The sequence below is a fragment of the Ambystoma mexicanum genome, chromosome 3p, assembly GCF_040938575.1.
Source record: "Ambystoma mexicanum isolate Mex_15411 chromosome 3p, UKY_AmexF1_1, whole genome shotgun sequence".
In the NCBI taxonomy this organism is placed as follows: Eukaryota; Metazoa; Chordata; class Amphibia; order Caudata; family Ambystomatidae; genus Ambystoma; species Ambystoma mexicanum.
The window spans coordinates 615,251,448-615,275,969 of NC_090925.1; the positions used below are offsets into that span (position 1 = coordinate 615,251,448).

General features: G+C 51.8%; 1 protein-coding gene across 3 annotated transcripts in view; it reads left to right on the top strand.

The window, feature by feature from the left end:
• ZNF335 (zinc finger protein 335) overlaps positions 1-24,522 on the top strand; it is a 1,126,934-nt gene that overhangs the window by 432,292 nt on the left and 670,120 nt on the right. For all 3 annotated transcript variants that reach the window (XM_069651371.1, XM_069651372.1, XM_069651373.1), the window contains 2 exons: positions 2,874-2,968; positions 3,135-3,418. In XM_069651371.1, coding sequence (XP_069507472.1) covers positions 2,874-2,968; positions 3,135-3,418 — 379 coding nt within the window. The remainder of the gene's footprint in view (positions 1-2,873; positions 2,969-3,134; positions 3,419-24,522) is intronic.

Below are 24,522 nucleotides of genomic sequence, written 5' to 3' on the forward strand. Positions count from 1 at the left end.
CAATTGAAATCTGTAAATACAAGCAGCCAAGTAACACTTGCACTCAAGGTTTCAGTTCTAAATAGTTCTTTATTTAACATCTGTTTTAAATAAGCATCCTTTAAAAAGGCAATTTGTTATAACAATTCAAATGCACTTTTAAATTACTTTTCAGAGTCAAATAAAGTTAGTGGATAACCTTTGGATATACTTTATACACTACACCTACACCCTGAGTTGACAACTTCAATCATAAAGATATTATTTGCATTTATATATCACACCAATACACTTTTGTCGAATGAGTTGCAGAAAGGAGAGGAAAGGGTTAGGGAAGTAAAAAGGTTAGAACAATTTCTCAGCAATTGTGAGGACATCTCATTCCTCCAATGAAGTCTAGATAAGTCTTTCCCAGCAGTACCAATATACAACAAGCTAACACCTATGAGGGACAAACGGTATCAAAGTCAATGGATTTAGAAGAGTGCCTTTTGGGAGCCAGGACAGCCAGTCATTTGGACACAGTCTACGGATATGATGCACTTCTCGGACAAAGGTCTTGCACAAAGTTAGAAAGTTCAGAAAAATCACTTGTGATCCATTCGAAAAAATGTAAGCCAGTGCAATTCCCCAGTGAGAAAAGCATGACTAAAGGCGATAAGGTAAGTACCCCAAGTCTAAACAGTACCTCTGATTAGAAGAAGAGTGGTCCAGCTGGATTCCGTCTTGCTACAGCAATGCAAACCCTGGTTTCTGAGCCTCATTCGTGGGGAAATTGAGGATGTCTGGAGGGCTCCTGCAGCAGTACTCTGGAAGATCATCAGCAACTACAGGTTCTTTTCCATTCAGCAGCACTTCGTGGTTTCAGCGCTTAGCAAACAGCACTGATACGGATCATGGACACCAATTGGACTTCCTTCGCTCCCTCAGTCCTGTGCTCTGGTGAGGGGACTCTGGATCTGGAGGGTCCTTGGGAGGCTCCTGGAGCTTCTAGCCGGATTTGTTCTGCAGCAGACCTTTCAATCGACTATGGACACTGGACCCTGGGCTCTTGCAGCAATGAAGAGGCACAGCAAGTTGGGGTTGGTGATCCAATGGAGTTCGTCTTGGGGTTAGTTGGTCCCACTAACCCAAGGGGAGAAGTTGTTCTGTCCAGACCTTCTCTGCCAAGGTGAAAAAGATCAGCACAGCAGCAGGGCTTCACCGGGCAATTCAAAGGTCCAGGAGGTTGCAGTGGGCTTCTTTCACGGTTTCTTAGTCGGGAGTTTCTCCAAGTAGTCGACTCTGCCTGTAGTCACAAAACCCTCACCTTTTTAAGCATATTTCTCCCCATCATGCACTGCCTAGGCTGTCAATCACACAGCAGGGTGGCAGTCCGTAAAGGACAGTCAGCCAACCAATCAGGACTACTTTCATTCAGGCATTCCTAGAGATAAAGGACAGGGGAGTTTCGGGACCCTCCCTCACATCATGTCCTTCCAGACACACTGGAGCCAGGGTCGGATTCAGGGCTGAAGCCCGCGAAAGTCAAGACAAACAAAGGGCTCAAACCTGTCTTGACACACAGAGTAAAATCCAAGAAAGACCTAACAAACAGAAAACGGCAAAAAAAGAGAGGGGCCATTTTGACAAAATGGTCACCCATGTGTGCTGTACTGTAGCTGAGGGTTCAGTCCGTGGTAGAAAAGCACAATGGTCGGAAAAGGTAAACCACTGCCACCAGCCATTTAAAGTAGTGAGGGTAACATAAAACTGTTAAATAAGGATAAGGGGCTACTAAGTAACCCCCCCATATGGTGTGTGCTGGACCCACAAAGAGAAAAGGTAAGTAAAGTCAATTTCACTTTACTCTTCTTGGGAACTGTAGTTCACCAAAGAAAAGGTATTTAAACCTTCTGAGAAATCTAAAGGATTCCTCAGTGACACTGCACTGAAGGTGCTGTGTGTCGCCATACAAAAAGCAGATGCCTATGGAGTTTGCCAGACTAAACAAAATGTGAAAACACAAAATGCAATTCAGGTAAAAACACCCGAGTGAGAAAAAGGTCTCTCTCACTCCAGGGTTAAAATTAAAAAGTCTTAAATCCAGCAAAAGAGCTGTGGTGGAGGGGGGTCTCTAAGGTTGAAGGGAATTAGCACAGAAATGAAAGTTCTCCCTAACACTGGCTCACTATATAAAATGTAAAGGGGGATGAAAATCCCTCATTACTACTTGGGAACTGTAGTTCACCCGAATACATTAAAGAGAAATGAACAGGGAAGCCCAAAGGGTCAACCCAGCCTAAGGTCAAAGGTTATAGGAAACTAGATCTCCAACCATACATTATGGAGAGACATAAAAAGTCACCCATAATGAGTAAAAGACTGGATGAGAGAGGAAAAAGATTCCCCTTCACCTAGGTAAAAAGGTAAAATAGTTACCTAGTCAAAGCAAAAGGTTCTGCGGTTGACACAGGTCAGGAAGATTTATCATAGATATGAACATGTTACCTAACAGAACCCAGCTGGTCACTTTCCTGGCCTCTTCATTTAACTTCACTTGTCCTTCTGACCATTTTCCTACTGATGTTTTTCTCTACAGCTTAACGCTGACCTCTACCATCTGTCACCCCCACCAAACCACAGTCTGCATTAAATTATTTTCTCTCAAGCTTTCCCCTGCCTACCTTTCCCTTAACTTTCCTCGCTCATCCACTTTTGCATGTCACCATACACCTTAGAGTGTATTGTTACAATCTGTTTTTTTTACAGTGCCTTTGTTGTACGTTCTTTAACATGTGAATAAATATATAAGCCCAGTTACTGGTAACGGGCAATGGATGTCGTCAGATGTGGGTGTTGTATCTCATGGTTAAATATTTCATGCTCTTTTTTATTTTTTTTTCTTTCTTTAGCGGAAGGAGAGTCAGCTGAGCTGGCCACTCAGGCTGCACTGGACCTCTTGTTGAACATGGGAGCCCAGAGGGAACTTGGGGTTGGACCGCTACAGGTAATCTCAAAGTGCAGTCAACTTAGTGGTGGGGGCAGCTGTAAAAGTTGTTTTGTGCGGTAGCAGTAGCATTTTGGGTTATTGGGTCAAATATAACATTTTAAGTGCATTTTGTGAGCTCCAGAATGGCACATCAATGATGCACTTCTATTACTCTCTTTCTCAGGTAGCAGTTGTAAAGTCCAGCCTTTCGGGAGAGATGCAGACTTCAGAAGAAGGTTCCTGTCAGACAGAGGAGCAGACACTTGGCTCGGCCCCTCAGCATCAGAAGGTGGTAACATTGCACATGAATGAGCATGGAGAGACAGTCCTACAAGAAGAAGAGTATGAGGAAATCACAATTGGGAGCTGCAACAGGCAAGCAATCGCAATGAATCCCTTTGGCCCCGGGACTGAGTACAGCATCATTACACCAAGAACTGAAGAAATACAGACCACTGCACTTTACAGGTCAGATAGCCGAAGGATTTTTGGTATTGCCTGTATGTACTCATCTGTGTGGTTGTTAATAGTATTGCTCTGTGTCCTTCGATGATGCTGGGGTCGCCTGGTGGTTATGTACCATTAAAAATAAAAGAACACTGAGGCGTCTTTGCCCAGCTCTTCCCGGGAAAATATTTTTCTCCTGAACATTTACAATTCCATAAATCCGTATTTTGGTTCTATATTTTGAATCTTACTGATAAGAAAGTGCATTCCTGATCATCATGATTTACACATTCAGGGCCTTGGACTTATTCTTCCTAAGGAAGCTACCAAATAGGATAACCCGTGGAGAAAAAGTGCAGGTTATGGGGAAGAAATGTAATTAGCATGTGCATGCAACTGTAAGGATTCTGATTGATTGAATTCCATGTGTTTGCAAGAGTTATCCCCACATTTATTAATTTCACTCTCAACACGCCTCTGTAATACAACGTTTGGGCCCACGCATGCAGCGTGGCTCACCCTGCTACTGCACCCAGAAGCACAAGGGACGCCTTTCTGATGCAAACATTCTGTAAAAAAAGTTTATTATTGTGGTGTTTTGTGGTTCTTACTGGCATTGCTCGGTTCCATGTGGTTGTTGCTGGAGTTATATGCTTTTCTGTCCTTTTACTGCCAATTGATAAACCGCATCTATAGCAGAGATTCCCAATGTGTAGCTTGTGAGCAACCCGATTGTTGTAGCAGTTTGAGGTGTTGCTCAAATTTGCTCTTGCCATGCTGAGCAAGCAAAGGTGGGGGAGGCGCTATTGTCATGAAACAAAAATGGTTGTGTATGCTGAGCCAGGTCATTGTGGGCAAGCCAGCCAGTCACGCTACTTTGGCAGACATATTTTTCCGCACTCACTTGTTCACAGATTTGCATGCTGTCAGATATTGCCCTACCAATAAGCTAAGTGGCATATGTGGAGGATCAGGAGGAGGACGCGGACACAGTATTTACATTCTGATTGGATGTTTATTAAATGATAAGGAAAAGGCCTAACTTTCCCTATTGCTATGTGGTTATTCACTGCCTATGTAAATAACTAAGGTGCTCGTCGGTCGTCAGGAAGTCAAAACACAGAAAATCCTAACTTCTAAATCTGCGGGTCCCTGTCGTACTTGGTCGAGCTCTTCCGGGAGTCGCAGATCTACTTGAATCTGATATACTAAGCACTCCAGGAGATCCTCGAGGGCACTCATTTCACTGTCAGGGTTCACGGAGGAGGAGGGGGGGGGGGGGAGTCTTTGAAAGATCACTTCCTGCTTCTTCCCACTCGTCCAAATGTTTGAGGGCTTGGGTAGTCTTGTCTAATCCTTCTTCCCGTTCTGAGTCGTCCGGTAAACAAGAAGTAAGAGCAGTCAGTGGTAAGGGTTCAAGTGGGATGACGTGTGATTTTATCCCTGAAGAAGGTTTTACCCAACCGTCCGATTGGTAGAAGTTTGTCAATAGGTGTTGCCATATACTCATAGGAGTGTGGGACTTGTATATATCTCAGGACTTTAACATCCCACGCTGATACCATATGTGGATGATCATAAGAACAACACGGAAGCGGACATAGTATCGACATTCTGATTGGATGTTTATTAACTGATGAGAAAAAGGCCTAGCTTTCCCTATTGCTATGTGGGTATTCCCCTGCCTATGTAAATAACAAAGGTGTTCATCAGTCATCAGGAATGTCAAAACACAAAGGGCAGCTGTCCAAAAAACGAATCTTAACTGACCCTACCACCATCCTAACAAAAATAAGCTCAGGAGAATGTCTCCCTTCTCCTGATTGTCTTTTCTCTCAAAGTATTCTCCTTGGCGTCCAGCTTGTTACCAGTAGGCTCATTTTAAATAGTTTCTTCTCACTCTTGTTACCAGTTCTTGTAATTCTTTCACAAGCTCTGTGGGGTGTATCTCCTCTTTATGGATTGCTTTTCATGAGTCACCTTTGTCTGTCTCTCTTATCTTTTCCTTTACCATGAAGTGTCTTCCGTGCTTGGGTAGCACTGGTTGCCTTAGCTTTGATCTGCTCTACTGATAGTTAAGATCCCCCTATGCCCCTCTCTTAAGGTGTTTTGTTTCTTATCTTGACTCTCAGGGAACTCCCTTTCCTTCCCTTCATAGGAGTCTCCTTCTGGATTACATTCTGTTACTTGGCATGTATAGTATTCTCCCCTCTTCCTAAGGTATAGGTATCTCAGTCTTTCTGACCACTTTTCCAACATTTATTGTTATTCTGTCTTTCCTGTTATTAAAGTTCCACTTCTTTGTCTTCAATGTTACTTTCTCGCCAGTTCTGCTGAGACTAGTTTCTGCTGTTCCATAATCCCCTTTCGGCCTCCCAGGTCTCCTGGTCTCCCTATTACCTTTGGTACAGTGGAGAAACCTCTCTGTTGCCTCTTATCACTCGGGGTCTGCTCGTTGCCCCCTTTCTTCACAACTCAATTTTCGCTGGTGGCCCGCTCTCCGTGCAAGCTGAAAACAGTTAGGCAAGGTTTGAATGCAGTACCCTCTGCGAACACTAAAACTATGACTACAGGTATAGGCAACCCAACCTTTGGTATAAGCTTGTACTGCACAGTTTTGGTAGCGTGTTGAGCAGCCAGGCTTATCTCAAGAGGGGAAATGTGAGCTGTAGTGGAGTTACACAAAGATTCACAGTTACAGGTATTCAAATAAACTCTTAGACTAAAGGTTTCTTGCATAAACAATTATTAATGTATTTATCAGTCAGTTATAAAGCCTTCTTTAGAAGGGAGCAATATACTAGTGACACACAAATACGCTTCAATATTGTGCACTCTGAGTTTCTGAATCAGACAAGACCCTTTTGGGATGGCCCACAGACACAACCTACAGCCACAGGTGATTTCAATAACAAGGGTGCTGGGGACATTAATATCTTAATGTTGGCATTCAGAACACTCTTAAAAGTTGGTAAAACGCAAGGCTTATTAGAACAGCAAGAGATCATCAATATTCTTAAGCAGGGCAAATACTTTTAGATTGCACTAGAAGAGTCATTCAATTCAATAGGCTAAGCCAAAGTCAATGGGCAAAAGTATTTGTATAGGATGCAGCACTTCAGGTAAGTAAATGGAAAAGTCTTTGCACAAGTTCTTAGGAGTCTTTGATAAAAAGAAAAATCAAATTTAGGGCCACAAGCTGATTTGACTTGTGAGTTGCAGAAGTTACAAGCGCTTCCACAGTAAGAGGTAAGTTCTCTTAGACTTGTTTTACAGTACCTTGGTAAAGAAGAAAAGATGCAGCTGATGACTTCTGTTCCTGTGCAGCTCTGCATGTCTCACTGTTCCTGGGCCTCAGTCGTGGGGACAAGAGGGAGGACATCAGGGGACTCCTGCCCTGCACTGGCACTGTCAAAAACTGCCAACCTGCAACTTCGCTTTCAGTGGCCGTTTCAGCTTCTCGCGGCTACCGCAAATAGCAACAAGCGCGGTTCCTGGCTGTCAAGGTGGACTTTCCTTGCTTCTGGGGTCCCAGCTTAAGAGTAACGCACACAATCTGGCTTCCCTCTCCCTGCCTATACCGTTTCCTGCAGCAACTCTGAGGAAATTTAACCAGCTCTGAGATGGGTGTCCATGTGGCTTTCTTTGGAGTTGATTGGTCCCACCAACTCAGAGGGAGAAGTTGTCCTTGCAGGGGCTTCTATGTCAATACGAACTTGGCAAGTTGGCACTGCAGCAGGGCTTCACCGGGCAAACCAACGGTCCAGGAGTTGCAGCCGGCGTGCTCTTCAAGTTCTTCTTCGGTTCCTTCGTCCAGTGGTCGACTCTGCCTTCCAAGCCAAAAGACTCGCCTTTTATTCAGTGTTCTCCCATTCATTCAAGCCTAGCTGTCACACACCCAGCAGGGTGGCTGTCTTTGCCGGACAGTCAGCCAGCCAATCACCCAATCACCACAGAGTGCATTTGGGTCTCTTAGTAGACTAAGCACAGGGAGTTTCGGGCACCTCCCTCACTTCCTGCCTACCCCAGACACTCTGGAGCCAGAGGCAGGTTTCTCTCAGAAACCCAGCCGAAGGCGAAATTAACAAAGAGACCAAACCTGGTTTGGCGCGCAGAGAAACTCTCTAGAAGGACCTTTCCACAAAGACATGGCGAAAAACTAAGATCGGGGTCTGCACCATTTTGAAAAAGATGGCTCCTGCGGTTAGCGTTACCGGAGCTGCGAACAGCTGCAGTAAATGCAAACCATGGTAGTTCGGAACAAAACCACTGCCACCAGCCATTCAGTGAGGAATAGGTAACATAAAACATGTTACATGAGAAGCTAGACAGAGGGGATACTAAGTAACCCCTCCAGCACTCTATTGTAAGATAGTGTGTGCTGGGTCTAGAAAGTTACAATGGTAAGTAAAGTCTATTTCACTTTACTGCTCTGGGAAACAGTAGTTTATCCCAGAGAAGGTATTTAAACCTTGGGAAATCTGAAAGACTTCCCCGTGTCACTGCACTGAAGGTGCTTTGTGACACAATTATAAAAGATGATGCCTATGGAGTTTTAGACTCCATAACCAAAAGAAACAAACACAGAAAACACATTGAAATGAAAAGTTCAAAGTCCCAAAGTTTAACAAAAGAGCTGGAGGTCTCTAAGGTGGGAGGCATTGGCACCTTTCAGAGAATTCTCCCTAACACAAATAATGCGTGTATCCGGACGGTTTGCTTCTTTTACAGCGTAGTAGTCTCCACTCAGTTCTGGGGGCACCCTGCCCAATAAGAAGTCGTTGTGATTATGCCACCACTGACGGTTCCTTGATTTCTCCAGCATGGGGTCTGGCATGGATTCACATGCTCATGAATATTCCCCGTCGTCAGGCTGGGAATCCTCGGTAAAGAAAAATCAGTATCAGTTTCGTTTCTGATCTGTCTTTCGTAGTAGTAACCAATCACTGATCTCTGCGTCATACTGATCACAGCCAATGACTGCCATCTCCCTAAGCCCAGCCTCTGGCAGCCATCTTCAGATTTTTACCGCACGTTCAAGTGTTGGGATCCTCGTGCTATTGCTCTCGAGCTTTAGTGCTTTTTTTGCACTTTTTTCACAGGAAAATGTTCTCTTTTTCGGTCAAAAGAGCCTCAAGCTCCACCGTTTCTTTATCCGATCAACGGGGACCTGTGTCGGATTCTTCTACGCCCCTCAAGGGTGAAGATTTCGTCGAGCCACGCTTTTGGAGGACTCCAGAAGTTTCTCAGGCCCATCTCGGACATGACCCAGGAGAAGGGAAGCTCAACGCCCGAAAAGCTGTTCAGGGTATGCCCTGGATGCCAGCTTCAGAATGTCTTTAAGGAGGATGAACACTCCCTTTGCCTCTACTGCCTGCCTGAGGACAAGATGCACGTGGAGAAGGACTGTGCGTTTTGCGGCAATATGTCGGAGCGGACCATGAAGGACCGCCATCTGCGTCTCGCCAACTGGCTGGAAGGGAAGAGCCCGTCGGGTGAGAAAAAGAAGAAGTCGGAGCGGTCTTCTAAGACCTTTGAGGGCACCCCGGCGACGGGGGCCCAACAGAAGGTCAAGCACCGCGAGTCCGCTGGCACCGGGAGCGCCGAACGGTCAGGTTCTACGGGTGCCAGGCAGGGCGCATCCTCCCCGGCGCCATCAACCACGAGCCAACGCACTGGCTTGGGTAAGAGGAAGGTTGAGCACCCGGCGAAGCTCCTGGAGAGACGCCGGTCGAGCTTGAAGGCTCCATCGGAGGGGGAGCGAGGCGGTGACCCTCCCCCCAAGGATAAGGCGGTGAGCGCACCTAAGGTGGTGAACGCCTTGATCCACCCGGCCAAGGCCTCTATCGAGACAGTCGCAGCGGCCCTGGCTCAGCCTGCGGAGGCTACACCAGTGGTGGCGACCTCGGGGCCCAGAGTCTCCCTGCCACCGCGGAGGGAGTCCTCTTTCATGCCCATCGACAGGACTCCCGTGAAACCTCCGACAGAGAAGAAAAAGGGGGGGCAGGAGGTCGTCATGGATTAGGTCTCAACCTCTGAAGAGGAGCTGATCGAAATCTTAAGCCACGGCGTTGGCGTGGAAGAAGACCAGCCCGTCGGGAGGGACCCCAACGTCGGAGACGACGATAACGTCAAGGGTGCCGACAGGGCTCCAGACCGCCCGTCGGAATCCCCTCAACCAGTGCCGCAAGACAACTCGGTGGCCATTTTGTTGGCTATACAGTCCTTATGCTCGGAGATAAGGACGAGATTGCCGTTAACACCAACGGAGGAACCGCTCCCGACGGGGGACCCGGAGCCAGGCCCTTCTGGGAGCCCTCCTCCTAAGAGAAGAAGGATTCATCCTCCACCTCTTTTTCAACCATCGCGCCCTGCTCAGCCCTCCTCCCCGTCCACGACCCGTGGGGATGATACGGGGACAGACATGGCCGCGACGGGTACAGACGACGAGGTTTACGACGAGGATCTCCCGTCGTCACCTCCTCCCTGGGCTTCCCCGCCCGACGAGATTGGATCGTTTCATGCCATGATCGTCGGGGCATCCAAGCTTTTCCAGCTCTGCCCGGAAGAGAAGGAAGGTTTCCTTTATCAACAGCGCAAGACCAAGAGGAAGACGGTCCTCGCTGTACCTCTACTGGGCGATATCTGGGATGAGGGTCTCGCCCTCCTCAAGAACCCATCCACAGCGCCTGCGAGAAGGGATCGGTACGAGAAGAAGTACCGGGTCCTGGACGCGGCCCCCTTGTGCCTTCGGGCACAGCCGACCCCAGACTTGGTCGTCTCCGCGGCGACCAGGAAGAAAGCGGGGCGGGGGGGCCTCGGCCTCACCTCCCCGCCGGACGGCAAGGGAAAGAAATTGGACACGATGGGACGCAGAGTCATCTCATCGGCAGCAACGACGATTAAGGCTGCCAACGCCTTGGCTATCGTAGCCCGCTACGACAGGGAGTTGTGGTACAAAATCGCCCCCCTGCTGGACTTCCTACCAGGCCCTAGAGATCTTGCAGGAAGGAGAAGTGGCGTCGGACCACGCCATTACGATAGCGACAGACATCGCTGACACTGGATTTCGCCAGTTGGGCAACGGTGTGTGCCTTAGACGGCGTGGATGGCTCAAGGCAACGGACTTCCGGCAGGACGTGCAGACCAGAGTCTTGGACATGTCGTTCGACGGGAGCAACCTGTTTGGGAAAACAGTGGACGATTCCCTACAAGCCATCAAGACGGACACGGAGACGGCCCAGGCTCTTGGTGTTCTCCAGCAACGACAACCGCCCTTTCGGAGCGGCGGAGGCAAGCAGGGTGCCTCCAAAGGTTCCGGCGGCGGATTTTCCACCTATCGTCAATCGGCTTGTTCGTCGTCACAGGAAGCCTACAGGGGACGAGGCAAGTCGGGCGGACCCCGCCGTCGTCGCCAGGGAGGACAAGGCGGCAAAGCCTCGTCGAAGCAGGACTGAACTGGCCGTGGGGTCGGGCCCCCACCGAAGCACCCCGTTGGGAGGCCGGCTGGCGAGCTTCGTCAGCGTGTGGGAGTCCATCTCCACCGACCGTTGGGTGCTGGACGACCTGGCCCAGGGTCACGCGCTCGAGTTTCTAAAGAAGTGCCTGCGCGTCCCCCCTGTAGCCAGGAAGGAACATCACGTCCCTCAACTTCTCTTGGAGGTAAAGGCGATGCTCAAGAAAGGCGCCATCGAGCTCGTCCAAAAGAGGCTTCAGGGCTCCGGAGTTTACTCAAGATACTTCCTCGTGAAGAAGAGGACGGGAGGATGGCGTCCCATCCTGGACCTACGACGACTGAACAAATTCATCAAGGCACAGAAGTTCCGGATGGTCACCCTCCAGCACGTCCTGGGTCAGCTGGAGGAGGGCGATTTCCTGTCGTCGTTGGATTTGGAGGATGCTTACTTCCATATCCCCATCCTAAAGGGACACCGAAAGTTTCTCAGATTCGTGGTCCAAGGGCGTCCCTACCAGTTCAGAGCCCTTCCCTTCGGATTGAGGTCGGCACCCAGGGTGTTCACCAAGTGCCTCGCACCGGTGGCGGCGCGGCTGCGCCTGGAGGGGATCCACGTCTACCCCTACCTGGACGACTGGCTCATCCGAGCAAAGACAAGGGAACTCGCCGCGGAGCACACGGCGAGGACCGTCCAACTACTCACAGACCTGAGATTCTCCATAAACTACGCCAAGTCCCACCTGGTGCCCGTGTAAAACGCGCTGTTTCTGGGATCGTAACTCGACACAGTGGCGCTTCTGGCCTCTCCGTCGGAGGAAAGGACGAGGGCCATCTTGGGCAAGGTGCAGCGGATGCTGGTTGCGGACGTGGCCAGGGTGAGGTCCATCAAATCCCTCCTCGGAATGATGTCTTCTTGCATTTATCTCATCCACCTGTGCAGGCTTCGGATGCACCCGTTACAGGAGTTCCTGGACGCGCGCTGGATTCAGACGACGGGCAGCTTCGAGGACAGGATCACACTCGACGAGAGCTTCCGACGAGCGATCCGGTGGTGGGGCACCCGCGCGCATCTGATGGCGGGCATGGACTTCCAGCCGGGCCACCAGAAGACAGTGACCACGGATGCCTCCCTGGAAGGGTGGGGTGCGCACACCGAAAATCTGCACGCGAGAGGCCTTTGGCTCCCGACGGAGAAGTCCCTCCATATCAACGTCCTGGAGCTCTGGGCAGTGTTTTGGGCCCTCGGGTCCTTTCTTCCATCCCTCAAGGGCAAGGTGGTGAGGATCTTCACCGACAACACCACCACCATGTTCTACATCAGGAAGCAGGGCGGTACCAGATCCCCAGCCCTGTCCAAGGAGGCGCAGGATCTGTGGCATTGGGCCGTCGCGCAAGGAATGTTTCTGGTGCCGTTTCATCTGGCAGGAATAAAAAACACCATCGCCGACAGCCTCAGCAGAGAGCTGCGCTCGTGCCACGAGTGGGAGCTATGACAGGATCTAGTGGACCGCCTCTTCCGACGGTGGGGCACTCCCCAGATCGATCTGTTCGCGACGGCGACGAACTCCAAGTGCCGGAGGTTCGCCAGCAGGTTTCCCCAGCCAAGGAGCATGGGCGATGCTTTCTCGTTCCCCTGGGAGGGCCTGTTTCTTTACGCGTTCCCTCCATTGCCGTTGCTGATCCGGCTCATCAACCAGCTCAAGAGGTCACGGTGCAGGATGATCCTCGTCGCACCTGCGTGGCCGAGGCAGATATGGTTCCCGGACCTTCTGGACTTGTCAGCGTCCCCGTCAATCAAGCTGCCAGTTGACGCGGATCTTCTCTCCAGGGAAGGAGGGGCCATCCTCCATCACGACCCGAAGTCGCTGAACTTGCAGGCCTGGCTCCTGCAGCGTTAGAGTTTGGAGGCTACGACATACCGGCCGACTGCAGAGAGGTTCTTGCAAAGGCCAGGGCGTCCTCACCTCTTAAATGCTACGGACACAAATGGAAGAGGTTCTCTGTCTGGTGCCATGCACAGAAGATTAACCCTCTACGGATTACGGCTCCTCAAGTACTGCCGTACTTACTGACGCTGGCCAAGGCTGGACTGGCGCACGCTTCCATCAAGTTCATCTTGCTGCGATCTCCCGATACACCAGAACCACGGGACGGACGTCTTTGTGGTCTCATCGTCTGGTGAAAGAATTCATGAAGGGACTGTTCAGATCGTTCCCGCCGGTGAAGGCTCCGGCCCCGGCGTGGGAGCTCAACGTGGTGCTGACCAAGCTCATGGGACCTCCGTTCGAGCCTCTGCACTCCGCTCCGTTGAAGTTCTTGTCTTGGAAAACAGCGTTTCTTGTGGCCATCACCTCCGCATGACGGGTGGGATAGATCCAGGCCCTTTCCTGCAAGCCCCCGTACTTAACTTTTCACGACACGAGGGTAGTGGTCAGGACGCACCCCTCCTTCATGCCCAAGGTGCCGTCGGACTTCCACCTCAACGAACCCTTGGTGTTGCCTGTTTTCTTCCCGTCGCCTTCGTCGCCAGCTGAAAGGACTTGCTGGATGTGGCTAGAGCGCTGAAGTTCTACGTGGACCGCGCAAAGAGTTTTCGGAAGACGTCACAACTTTTTGTGAACTTTGGACCTGTCAATCAGGGGAAGGCTCTCTCAAAGGCTTCCATTTCCAGATGGCTCACCGGCTGTATCATGTACTGTCATCGGTTGGCAAACCGACCGCTGCCCGGCCTTCCGAGAGCCCATTCTACCAGAGCGATCGCAGCTACCACAGCCTTCCTATCTGGTGTGCCCCTGCTGGACATCTGCAGGGCTGCTACGTGGAGGTCGACGCACACCTTCACGAAATTCTACTGCGTCGACCGAGATTCCAGGGAGGAATCCAGGGTCGGCCAAGCAGTGCTGCGCAACCTGTTCGCCTAAGGTGAGCCTGGTGAGAAGGTAAGAGATGCTTAATGTTGAGTTGTTGTATTGCTTAATGTTGAGCCTGTTGCCACCTCCCGTGGTTGTGCATGTGTGTACTGCTATGTATTCTTTATTCATGAGCATGTGAATCCATGCCAGACCCCATGCTGGAGAAGGAACAAGTTACTTACCTGTAACTGTTCTCCAGCATGGGTCTGGCATGGATTCACATGCGAACCCTCCCGCCTTCCCCTCTGCGGCTCTTCACTTGGTCATACTGCCACTTCACGTGCTACCAAATCTGAAGATGGCTGCCAGAGGCGGGGCTTAGGGAGATGGCAGTCATTGGCTGTGGTCAGTATGACGCAGAGATCAGTGATTGGTTACTACTACGAAAGACAGATCAGAAACGAAACTGATACTGATTTTTCTTTACCGAGGATTCCCAGCCTGACGACGGGGAATATTCATGAGCATGTGAATCCATGCCAGACCCATGCTGGAGAACAACAGTTACAGGTAAGTAACTTGTTCCTTCTCCCTCTCGGTGGACACAGCGCGTCCAGTCCTTTGCTCTCTCTCTGAAAGCAGTTTTCGAAGCTTGTGGGCTCTGCGGCTCTCTGAGACGCCTCCCCTCTCAGGTGTTGCGCCGCAAGGCGTCCTCTCCTGCATGCATATGTGTCTCTCGGCCTCAACTTGTGTCGATGTCTCCTACTCTTCCAGTCTCATCGTCCCAGTTAAATGGGAATTTTGGCTTAAAGGGACAGATCCTCTTTCTGGCTGGTAATAGTATATTTTAGTTTCCTCTTCACCCAAGTCTCAGGATTGTTATACTGTTATCTCCCTTTGCAGCATATTAGTTTCAGAGTAGTTCTTGGGGGCACCCTGCCTACCACAAAGTCATCGTGGTCAAGCCACCACAGTCTGTTCCTCAGTTGCTCCCTCTCTGTGCACGTGGCGTTTTCTCTCTCTCTCTCTCTCTCTCTCTTCTCCCACCCCCCAGCCCCCGCATGTTGGCTCAATGGCTCACTGGGACTCCTCCCCTCGCAGGTGCTAAATTCCTGCCTCGACTTGTGTCGGCGTCTCCTCCTCTTCCACGCTCCTCATCCCAGTTAAATGGTAATATCAAATGGATTGTGTTCTCCAACGTATTCCACATCTTTGACATGTAATGTCCACAGCTGTGTACTTCGGCAACTTTTTCGGCAGTGGGCGTCCTGCGTCGATGCCATTGGGTCGATGTCCCTCGAAGGCCTCAGTCGTGGGCGACGCCACCGGATGTTATAAATAGAACGCACAGCGCCCGTAGCCTCAGTTAAGTTTTTTCCGCAAACGTGTTTGCTTTGGAGACTCAGTGCGCCTTGTGTATTCCTTGTGAATGTCTTCTTCTTCGACCCCTGCAACTCTGCGGTCTGGCTTTAAAACTTGCCGGGACTGCAAGTCTACGATGTTGATTATGGACATCGCATTTGTTTGCGGTGCCTGGGCGTGAGTTATGACACCGACGACTGTTCCAAATGCCAGTCGCTGACTGCTAAGGCCTTGCGGGAGCGTAAGGGGAAGCTCCAGGTAGGTATGGGTTCTAAACCTAGTAAGTCTTGTAAAACCTCTAAGGGGATGTTCACTGACGATTCGAGGGGCAACTCTCCTCGTCATAAGGCGTCCCGGGGATCTCGGTCCCAGAGTGGTTCCCGCCATTCCTCGTCTCGGCATTCCAGGAAGCACCGTCACCAGTCGGCTTCCCAGTCCTCCTCTGAGGATAGCGCAGCGAGGAAAATGGCTTTTCCTACTAAGTCCTCGACTCCGGAGGAATGGGCAGCCTTCAGAAAGAAGATGCTGGTGATTTTCCAATCCCAGGGCACAGTTCCGTCCGCTCCTTCGGAAGAAGCCGGCAAAGAACGGTCTCGATCCGTGGCTCGTGCGCCTTTGGGCTCAGGTTCTCTGCGCGGTCCTCATCGGGAACCCTTGAGGTCCCGTTCGGACAAGGTTCAGAATGATCGCAAGAGACGTGTTTCCTGGTAAGGGCTCGAGGTCGGCATCGGCTCCGTCGGCACCGTGTCCGTCGGATACGGATGTCAAAGCTTTGCCTTCGCACGAGTCCTCTGCGCCGTTGTCAACGCCAAAGCCATCAGCGCCCTCGACGCCGAAGCCATTGGCGCCCTAGTTACCTTCGGTTCCTTTTGCCTGCGTTTTGTTGATGGAGATCCCTGGTACTGTGGATCCTCCAAGCAAGGCTACTTCCTACAAGTCTGTGAGGCCTGTTAAGGATTCCAGACCCTCTTTGGTCCCGAGGCAGGAGTTTTTCCTCCCTCTGGATGACATCTATGAGGATGAGGAGAGGTCAGATTTAGATTTTGACCCTGTTGAGCCTGATGTGGCTCCTGTCTTTTCCAGGACTCTTAACTTAAGAGTTACAGCAATCTCTTCATGATGCCAGTGGCTTGGACACTTCTCCTGAGGTGGAATTTGGCAGGCCTGAGCCTGGGGCTCATGCTGAGTCGTCCTACAGGAGACTGATGGCTAGGGTCACCGAGCGTCTTGGTTAGTTTAGTCCTCCAGAAGCTTTTGTTCAGGATGACTTAATGGATATTTTGGATCAAGGTCCGTCCTCTGACCCGGTGTTACCTTTTCATTTGACGTTGCAGAAAAGGGTGGCGGCTGCCTGGCAGACGCCGGAATCTCTTCCGGCAGTTAACAAATTGTTAACTAAAAAATACTGCCGTTCCCGTAGCGACGCCAGCTACCTTTCATCTCACCCCACTCCCGAGAGTTTGGTGTTTCAGACGACTGCGGCCACCTCGAGGCAGGTGGTGTACCCTACCATCCCTCCTGAAAGGGACGACAAACGCTTCGACGGTTGGGCACGCAAGGTGTTTTCTGCGGGGATTATGGTGCTAAAGTCAGCCAACTCCACTTGTGCCTTAGCAAGATTTTCACACACTCTGTGGAATTGTTTCTCTTGCGGCTGAGCATATTCCCGAAGGGGAAGAAAGGGATGGGTTCCTTGCTCTCGTGCAAGATGGCAAGGATGCCATGTGTGAATCCCTTCCGTCGGGATTGGACACGGCCGACAGTGTTAGCCGGTCCATGGTTGCAAGCACCGTTATACGCAGATTTGCGTGGTTGCGGAAGTCGAGTTTTGCTCCTGATGTGCAAGCCCGTCTTTTGAACATGCCCTTTGAGGGCGCGCATTTGTTTGGCAGCAAGGCTGACGAGAGCCTTGAGAGGTCGCAGACCTCAAAAGCTGCGGCAAAATCTTTGAGCGCAGCTGTGCATCAACCTCCGCTTTTTTGTCCTAGGGGACAGCAGTGGAGGGGAGGTTCTTTTCGTTACTACTCCTCCTTTGGTAGGACGAGAGGAGCCGCCAGTCAAAGGGGTCCGCGTAAAAGTACCCGTGGTGGTCGGTGGAAATAGGGGTGACAAGGCCGCTCAGGCAGCTGCCTCTTTGCTTTCAGGCGCTGCCACAGTTGCTCCAAAACAATCAAGTGGCCAGGTTCAATTGTTTGCCGGTTCCGGGCAGACTGTCTCAGCATCTCGAAGAATGGCAAGCCATTACTTTGGATGCGTGGGTTCTGGATACAATAGCCCAGGCTACTGCCTTCCCTTCCTAAAGCGGCCTCAAGACAATCCACCGGGTAATCTCTCTTTGAAGCTTCCAAATCCGCTCCTTGTGCAGGAAATCTTGACCCTGCTGGAGAAAGGCGCTATAGAACTGGTGCCTGTAGCGTAGAGGAACAAGGGATGGTATTTCCCATATTTTTTAATTCCAAAGAAAGACGGGGAATTGAGACCCATCTTGGACTTACGTTGGTTCAACAAACTTCTCAGGAAGGACCAGTTCAAGATGGTACTCTTTCTCAGGTCCTCGAGGCCCTTCGACTTCAGGATTGGTTGGTGTCTCTGGACCTACAGGATGCTTACTTTCATGTGCCGATTCATCCAAAGGCCAGAAAGTACCTGAGGTTTGCGGCTGGCGACTCGCACTTTGTTTCGGGTCCTGCCGTTTGGAATGACCTCCGCCACGAGGGTCTTCCCCAAGCTAATGGTGGTGGTGGTGGTGGTGGCAGCAGCATATCTAAGTCGAGCAGGGATTCACGTCTACTGCTACCTGGATGGTTGGCTGATCCGTGCGCGTTCTCCTGAGCAAGCGATGGATCATCTCAGTCTCACCTGACACTCCCTCCACAAGCTGGAGGGACCACAAGCTGGGTTTCTCCCTCAATTTCAAGAAGTCGCATCTGACGCCTTCCCAGCAGCTCCAGTACATCGGGGCTGTGTTGGACACGTCATTGGGCAAGTGCTCGCCTCCCAAGGTGAGGTCTCATCACATTGTGCAGATGGTGGACAAGTTTCAACATGCCCAGCGTCTCCTGGCTTTCGAATTCTTAAGGTTGCTCGGCCTCATGGCATCCTGCATTTTTCTGGTGCCAGAGACCAGGCTGAGGATGAGATCCCAGCAATGGGTCCTCAAGCTGCAGTGGTTACAGTTCTCAGGCAAGATGTCGGATCCCGTTCAGATTCCACTATCGGTCTCACAGGATTTGCTGTGGTGGGCCAACGAGGGGAACCTGATGAAGGGGGAGCTGTTTTGGCAACCGTGGCCTCAGGTGACAGTAGTGACGGACGCTTCCCTCACAGAATAGGGAGCTCATGCCGAAGATTTGACCGCCAGCGGTCCTTGGTCTCCGTCAGAGTCCAAACTCCACATCAATCTGTTAGAGCTGAAGACCATCAGGCTGGCACTGAAGGCTTTTGTGCCGTCTGTGCGGGGGAAGTGTGTCCTGATCATGACAGACAAAACCGTGGCCATGCATTACCTCAACAAAAAAGAGGAGGGTAGGGCCACTCCCATTGTGCAGGGAGGCAATGCAGCTCTGGTTCTGGGCAATCCAGCAAGGAGTTTCACTCTCGGCGGTTCATCTGCCCGGAGAGGAGAATGCGCCGGCGGACGCTCTGAGCAGGCAGAGCACAGTCTCTCACGAGTGGGAGTTGGCTTAGGAAGTCCTTCTGGTCGCTCTTGGGGGACCCCGCAAGTGGATGGGGGGGTCAGGGTTCTCCATCCAGAGGTCAAAACTCTCAACCTTCACGCTTGGTATCTGAAAGGTTGAGGTATGAGGATTGGGACCTCCCAGATGACATGATGGAGGCGTTGCTTGCGGCCAGCAGCAACCAAATCCCTGTACCGTTGGCGTAAGTTTTGCGACTGGTGCGGGGGACAAAATGTTTATCCTTTTCAGTGTTCCATTCCCATGGTTCCATCTTTCTTGCTTTCCTTGGCCCACAGTGGCCTTCAATTAGGTACCATTAAAGGTTACCTGGTGGCGTTGTCTATCTTCAAGCCCTCGTCTGAAGAATATTCTTATTTTAAGTTTCATTTGATTTCAATTTCCTAAAGAGCTCACTAATGTGTTCCCGCTGTCCCTGTTCCAGGTGCTGGTTTGGTATCTGAATTTGGTCTTGAAAGTCCTGATGGGTGCTCCATTTGAACCTTTGTACTCTTGTCCTTTGAGAGTGTTGTTTTTCAAAACGGCGTTCTTGGTTGCGGTTACATCCGCTCGCAGAGTAAGTGAATTGCAAGCACTTTCATCTAAGCCACCCTTTACTGTCTTCCACAAGGATAGGGTTGTACTGAGGGTACGTCCTTCCTTTCTACCTAAGGTAGTATCTGGATTTAATTTAATCCAGAAAGGGGTTCTTCCGTCTTTCTATCCTCCTCCTCATCCTATTAAGGAAGAGGAGCGACTCCATAGGTTGGACCCTAGGAGAGCTCTGAGCTTTTATATTTCTAAGATGTCCAGGGTCAGAGTGGACGATCAACTCTTTGTGGGGTATGCTGGACACAGATTGGGCCAGGCTGTTACCAAACAGACCTTGTCCAGGTGGATTATCCTCACCATTACTGAATGTTACCGATTGGCGGGCAACGACCCTCCGGAAGGGTTGCAAGCTCATTTCACTAGGGGCGTGGCTACTTCCACAGCCCTGCAGAGGGGAGTTCCTATAAGGAATATTTGTGACGCAGCCACCTGGGCTTCTATCCACACCTTTGTCAACCATTACTCCCTGGATATGGCCTTTGGTAAGGCGGTTCTTTATTCTGCCCTCTGATTGGGTATTCTAAATTCTTTTCCCTCCTCCATTTTCTGGTACTGCTTTGGGAGTCTGTCAAAGATGTGGAATACGTTGGAGGGGACAATCCATTCGAAGAACAAGTTACAACTTGTAACGTTCTTTCGTCTGGATGTTCCTCCATCGTATTCCACATCACCCTCCCAGCCTGCCCCTCTGGAGAATTTCCTATGCTATTGCAGCTTACATTCCCACAAGGCTATGTGCAGTCAAGCAGGCATTGGATATGTGCATGCCATACGTTATGCAGGAAAAAACATAAACTGAGGCTACGGGCGCCGTGCGTCCTATTTATAACTTCTCCAGCATGGGGTCTGGCATGGATTCACATGCTCATGAATATTCCCCGTTGTCAGGCTGGGAATCCTCGGTAAAGAAAAAAAATCAGTTTCAGTTTTGTTTCTGAACTGTCTTTCTACTAGTAACCAATCACTGGTCTCTGGGTCATACTGCCCCCAGCCAATGACTGCCCTCTACCTAAGCCACTCCTATGGCAGCCATCTTCAGATTTTTACTGCACGTTCAATGTTGGGAGTCCTCGTGCTGTAGCTCTGGAGCTTTTACTGCGTTTTGCATTTTTTGGAAGAGTTTACCCTTATATTTTCGGCCAATCGAGCCTCAAGCTCCACCAACTTTACTTGCGATTAACGGGGACCCGATTTGGGAATTTTCTACGCCCCTCAAGGGCATCTTTTCGTCGTGTTTTCCACTTCTTGGAGGATTCCAGAAGATCTTTGAGGCCTGCCCTGCGTGGACATGGCCCAGGACAAGCGAAGCATGACGCCTGTTGGATCCAAACTGTACAGGAACTGCCGTGGATGCGGACTTCAGAACGTCTTTAAAGAGGATGAGCACTCTCGGTGCCTCTACTGCCTTCACGACGACAAATCGCACGTGGAGAAGGACTGTGCGTTTTGTAAGAACATGTCCCAACGGACAATGAAGGATCGTCATATTCGACTCACCTACTACCTGGAGGGGGAAGAGTCCAGCAGCAGGTGAGAAGAGGAAGAAATCCGAGCGGTCTTCTAAGACCTTTGAGGCCGCTCCGGCGACAGGGGCCCACCAAAAGGTAAAGGGAGGGAGCCAGCTGAGGGGGAGCGAGGCGGTGACCCCCCCCCCCAAAGGTGAAGGCTTCAGGCACGCCCAAGGTCGTGAAGGCCCTGATTCAACCGGCTAAGGCCTCGATTGAGGGAGTCGTGGCGGCCCTGGCGAAACCTACGGAGGTTTCCCCAGTGGAGGTGACTTCTGGGGCTAGAGTTTCCCTGCCGCCCAGGAGGGAATCCTCTTTTCTGCCTATCGAGAAGACCCCTGTGAAACCCCAGCAGGAGAAGGAGGGGGCGGCACGGTAGCCATAACGGACACAGGTACCACCTCTGAGGATGAGTTGGCGAGCATCCAAAGGATTCTGGACAAGAAGTTCAAGGAATCCAGGGCCCACGGGAAGGATCCCGATGAGGAGAGCAATGGGGGGCCGACGAGGAAGATAGGGCTGCGAAGGACCGCGCGCCTCATCCGTCAGTCCCGGTGCAGCCGGTACCCATTCCACAGGACAATTCAGGAGCTATCTTGATGGCTATACAGACCCTGTGCGTGGAGATGAGGACAAGGATGCCCTTACCCCCCACCGACGACCCAGCGGGACCTGGTCCATCGGGGAGTCTGCCTAGCAAGCAGAGACGAGTCCATCCTCCTACCTCCACCCTCCTCCCCCCTTCCAGCCTTAACCCCATACCCTCCTCCGAGGGATGAGACAGGAACGGAGATGGCAACGACGGGGACGGCGACGACAGTGGTGACGACGGAATGGACCTACCTTCACCACCTCCTCGGGCCCCCCCCCTGCCCGCCTGACGAAATTGGCTCGTTCCATGCCATGATCGCCAGGGGACCTGAGCTCTTCCAGCTCTGCCCCGAAGAACAGAAGGAAGGTTTCCTCTACCAACGGCGGGAGGCCAAAAGGAAGACTGTCCTCTTAGTCCCGTTACAGGACGACATCTGGGACGAGGTTCTGGTGCTCCTGAAGAACCCGTCCATGGCTCATGCTGAGAGAGACCGGTATGAGAAGAAGTACCGCGTCCCGGACTCCGCCCCTATGTGCCTCAGGGCACAGCCGTCCCCGGATTTAGTGGTCTCTGCGCGGCCAAGAAGAAGGCAGCGGGAGTGACGGCTTCAACTTCAACATCCCCGCCGGACAGCGAGGGGAAGAAGCTGGACTCCATGGGACGGGTCAATCGGCGACGACGATTAAGGCGCCAACGCCCTCGCGATCGTGGCACTCTACGACAGGGAGCTGTGGTTTACGATCGCTCCCTTGCTGGACTTCCTCTCGGACGACAAGAGGGCTGAGGCCCTGGAAATCCTACAGGAAGGCGAAGTGGCGTCAGACTGCGCTGTTACGGTGGCCACGGACATCGCCAACATCGGTTTTCATCAGATGGACAACGGCCCACTCTTCGTCGCAGGAGGCCTACATAGGACGCGGCAAAACAGGAGGATCCTGTTGTTGTCGCCAAGGAGGCAAAGGCGGCAAGGCCGCGACTAAACCGGATTGAACCGGCTGTGGCGTCGGGCCCCCACCTGAGGGAGGCCGGCTGGCAAAATTCGTCGGCGTTTGGGAATCCATCTCCATTGACCATTGGGTGCTGGATGCCCTGGCCCCGTGGACACACTCTGGAATTTCAAAAGAGGTGTCCCCATATTCCACCCATGGCCAGGAAGGAAAACCATGTCCCTCAACTGCTGCTGGAGGTACGGGCGATACTAAGAAAGGGAGCCATTGAGCTTGTCCCAAAGAGGCTCCGGGGCTCCGGAGTGTACTCGCGATACTTCCTCGTCAGGAAGAAGACTGGCAGTTGGTGACCCATCCTGGACCTTCGTCGTCTAAACAAGTACATCAGGTCCCAGAAGTTCCGGATGGTCACCCTCAGCACGTCCTGGGCCAGCTGGAGGAAGGCGACTTCCTATAGTCGCTGGACTTGGAGGATGCCTACTTTTCACATCCCCACTATGAAAGGACATCGAGAATTCCTGCGATTTGTGGTCCAAGGGCGACACTATCAACTCAATGCCCTTCCCTTCAGATTGAAGTCGGCACCCAGGGTGTTCACCAAGTGCCTAGCACCAGTGGCGGCACAGCTGCGCCTACAGGGATCCACGTCTACCCCTACCTGGACGATTGGCTCATCCAAGCAAAGTCAAGAGAACTCGCCGTCGATCACACAGCGAAGACCATCCAACTGCTCACAGATCTGGGATTCTCGATCAACTTCACGAAATCCCACTTGGTACGGTCGCAAGTCGCCCTGTTCCTGGGAGCCAGGCTTGACACAGTGGCGCGATTGGCTTCACCGTCGGAGGAAACGACGAAGGCCATCCTGGGCAAGGTACAACGGCTGTTGACCATGGACATGGCCAGGGTTAGGTCCATAAAGTCCCTGCTCGGCATGATGTCCTCATGCATCTACCTTGTGCGCCTATGCAGACTGCGGATGCGACCAATGCAGGAGTTCCTCGACACCCGTTGGATGCAAGCGGCGGGCATCTTCGAAGACAGGATCTCTCTCAACAAGATTTTCCGCCAAGCGATCCGGTGGTGGGGCACCCGTGCGCATCTGGCGGGGGCATGGACTTCCAGACCCCGGCACATCAGGAAACGGTGATGTTGGATGCCTCCCTGGAGGGATGGGGAGCACACACCAGAGATCTTCACGCAAGAGGCCTTTGGCTCCCGGAGGAAAGGTCACTACACATCAATGTCCTGGAGCTCCAAGCCGTGGTCTGGGCCCTCAGGTCATTCCTTCCGTCCCTCAAGGGCAACGTGGTAAGGGTCTTCACTGACAACACCACCACGATGTTCTACATCCGGAAGCAGGGGAGCACCAGATCTCCAGACCTATCCAAGGAAGCGCAGGATCTGTGGCACTGGGCCGTCACCCAAGGGATGTTTCTGGTACCCTTCCATCTGGCAGGAATCAAGAACGCCATTGCTGACTCGCTCAGCAGAGAGCTGCGCTCGTGCCACGAGTGGGAGCTGCGGCAGGATCAGGTGGATCTCCTATTCCGACGATGGGGCAATCCCATGATCGACCTATTCGCGACGGCGTCAAACGCCAAGTGCCGGAGGTTCGCCAGCAGGCTTCCCCAGCCGGGGAGCATGGGCGATGCCTTCTCATTCCCCTGGGACGGCCTGTTCCTGTATGCGTTCCCACCGTTGGCGTTGTTGCTGCGACTCATCAGTCAACTCAGACGGTCCTGTGCAAGATGATCCTCGTCACCTCGTCACACCTGCGTGGCGGAGGCAGATTTGGTTCCCGGACCTTCTGGACATATCAGCGTCCCCCCCCCCCCAGTCAAACTGCCAATGGATGCGGATCTTCTCGTCAGAGAAGGAGGCGCCATCCTCCACCACGACCCTGGGTCGCTCAACCTGCAAGCCTGGCTCCTGCGGCACTAGAGTTCGGAGGGTATGATATCCTTGCGGACTGCAAGGAGGTGCTTGCAAAGGCCAGGGCGTCCTCGACTCTCAAGTGCTATGGACACAAACGGAAGAGGTTCTCTGTCTGGTGCCGGGCACAGAAGATTAACCCTCTGCGTATTACGGCCCCTCAAGTGCTGCCGTACTTGTTAACGCTGTA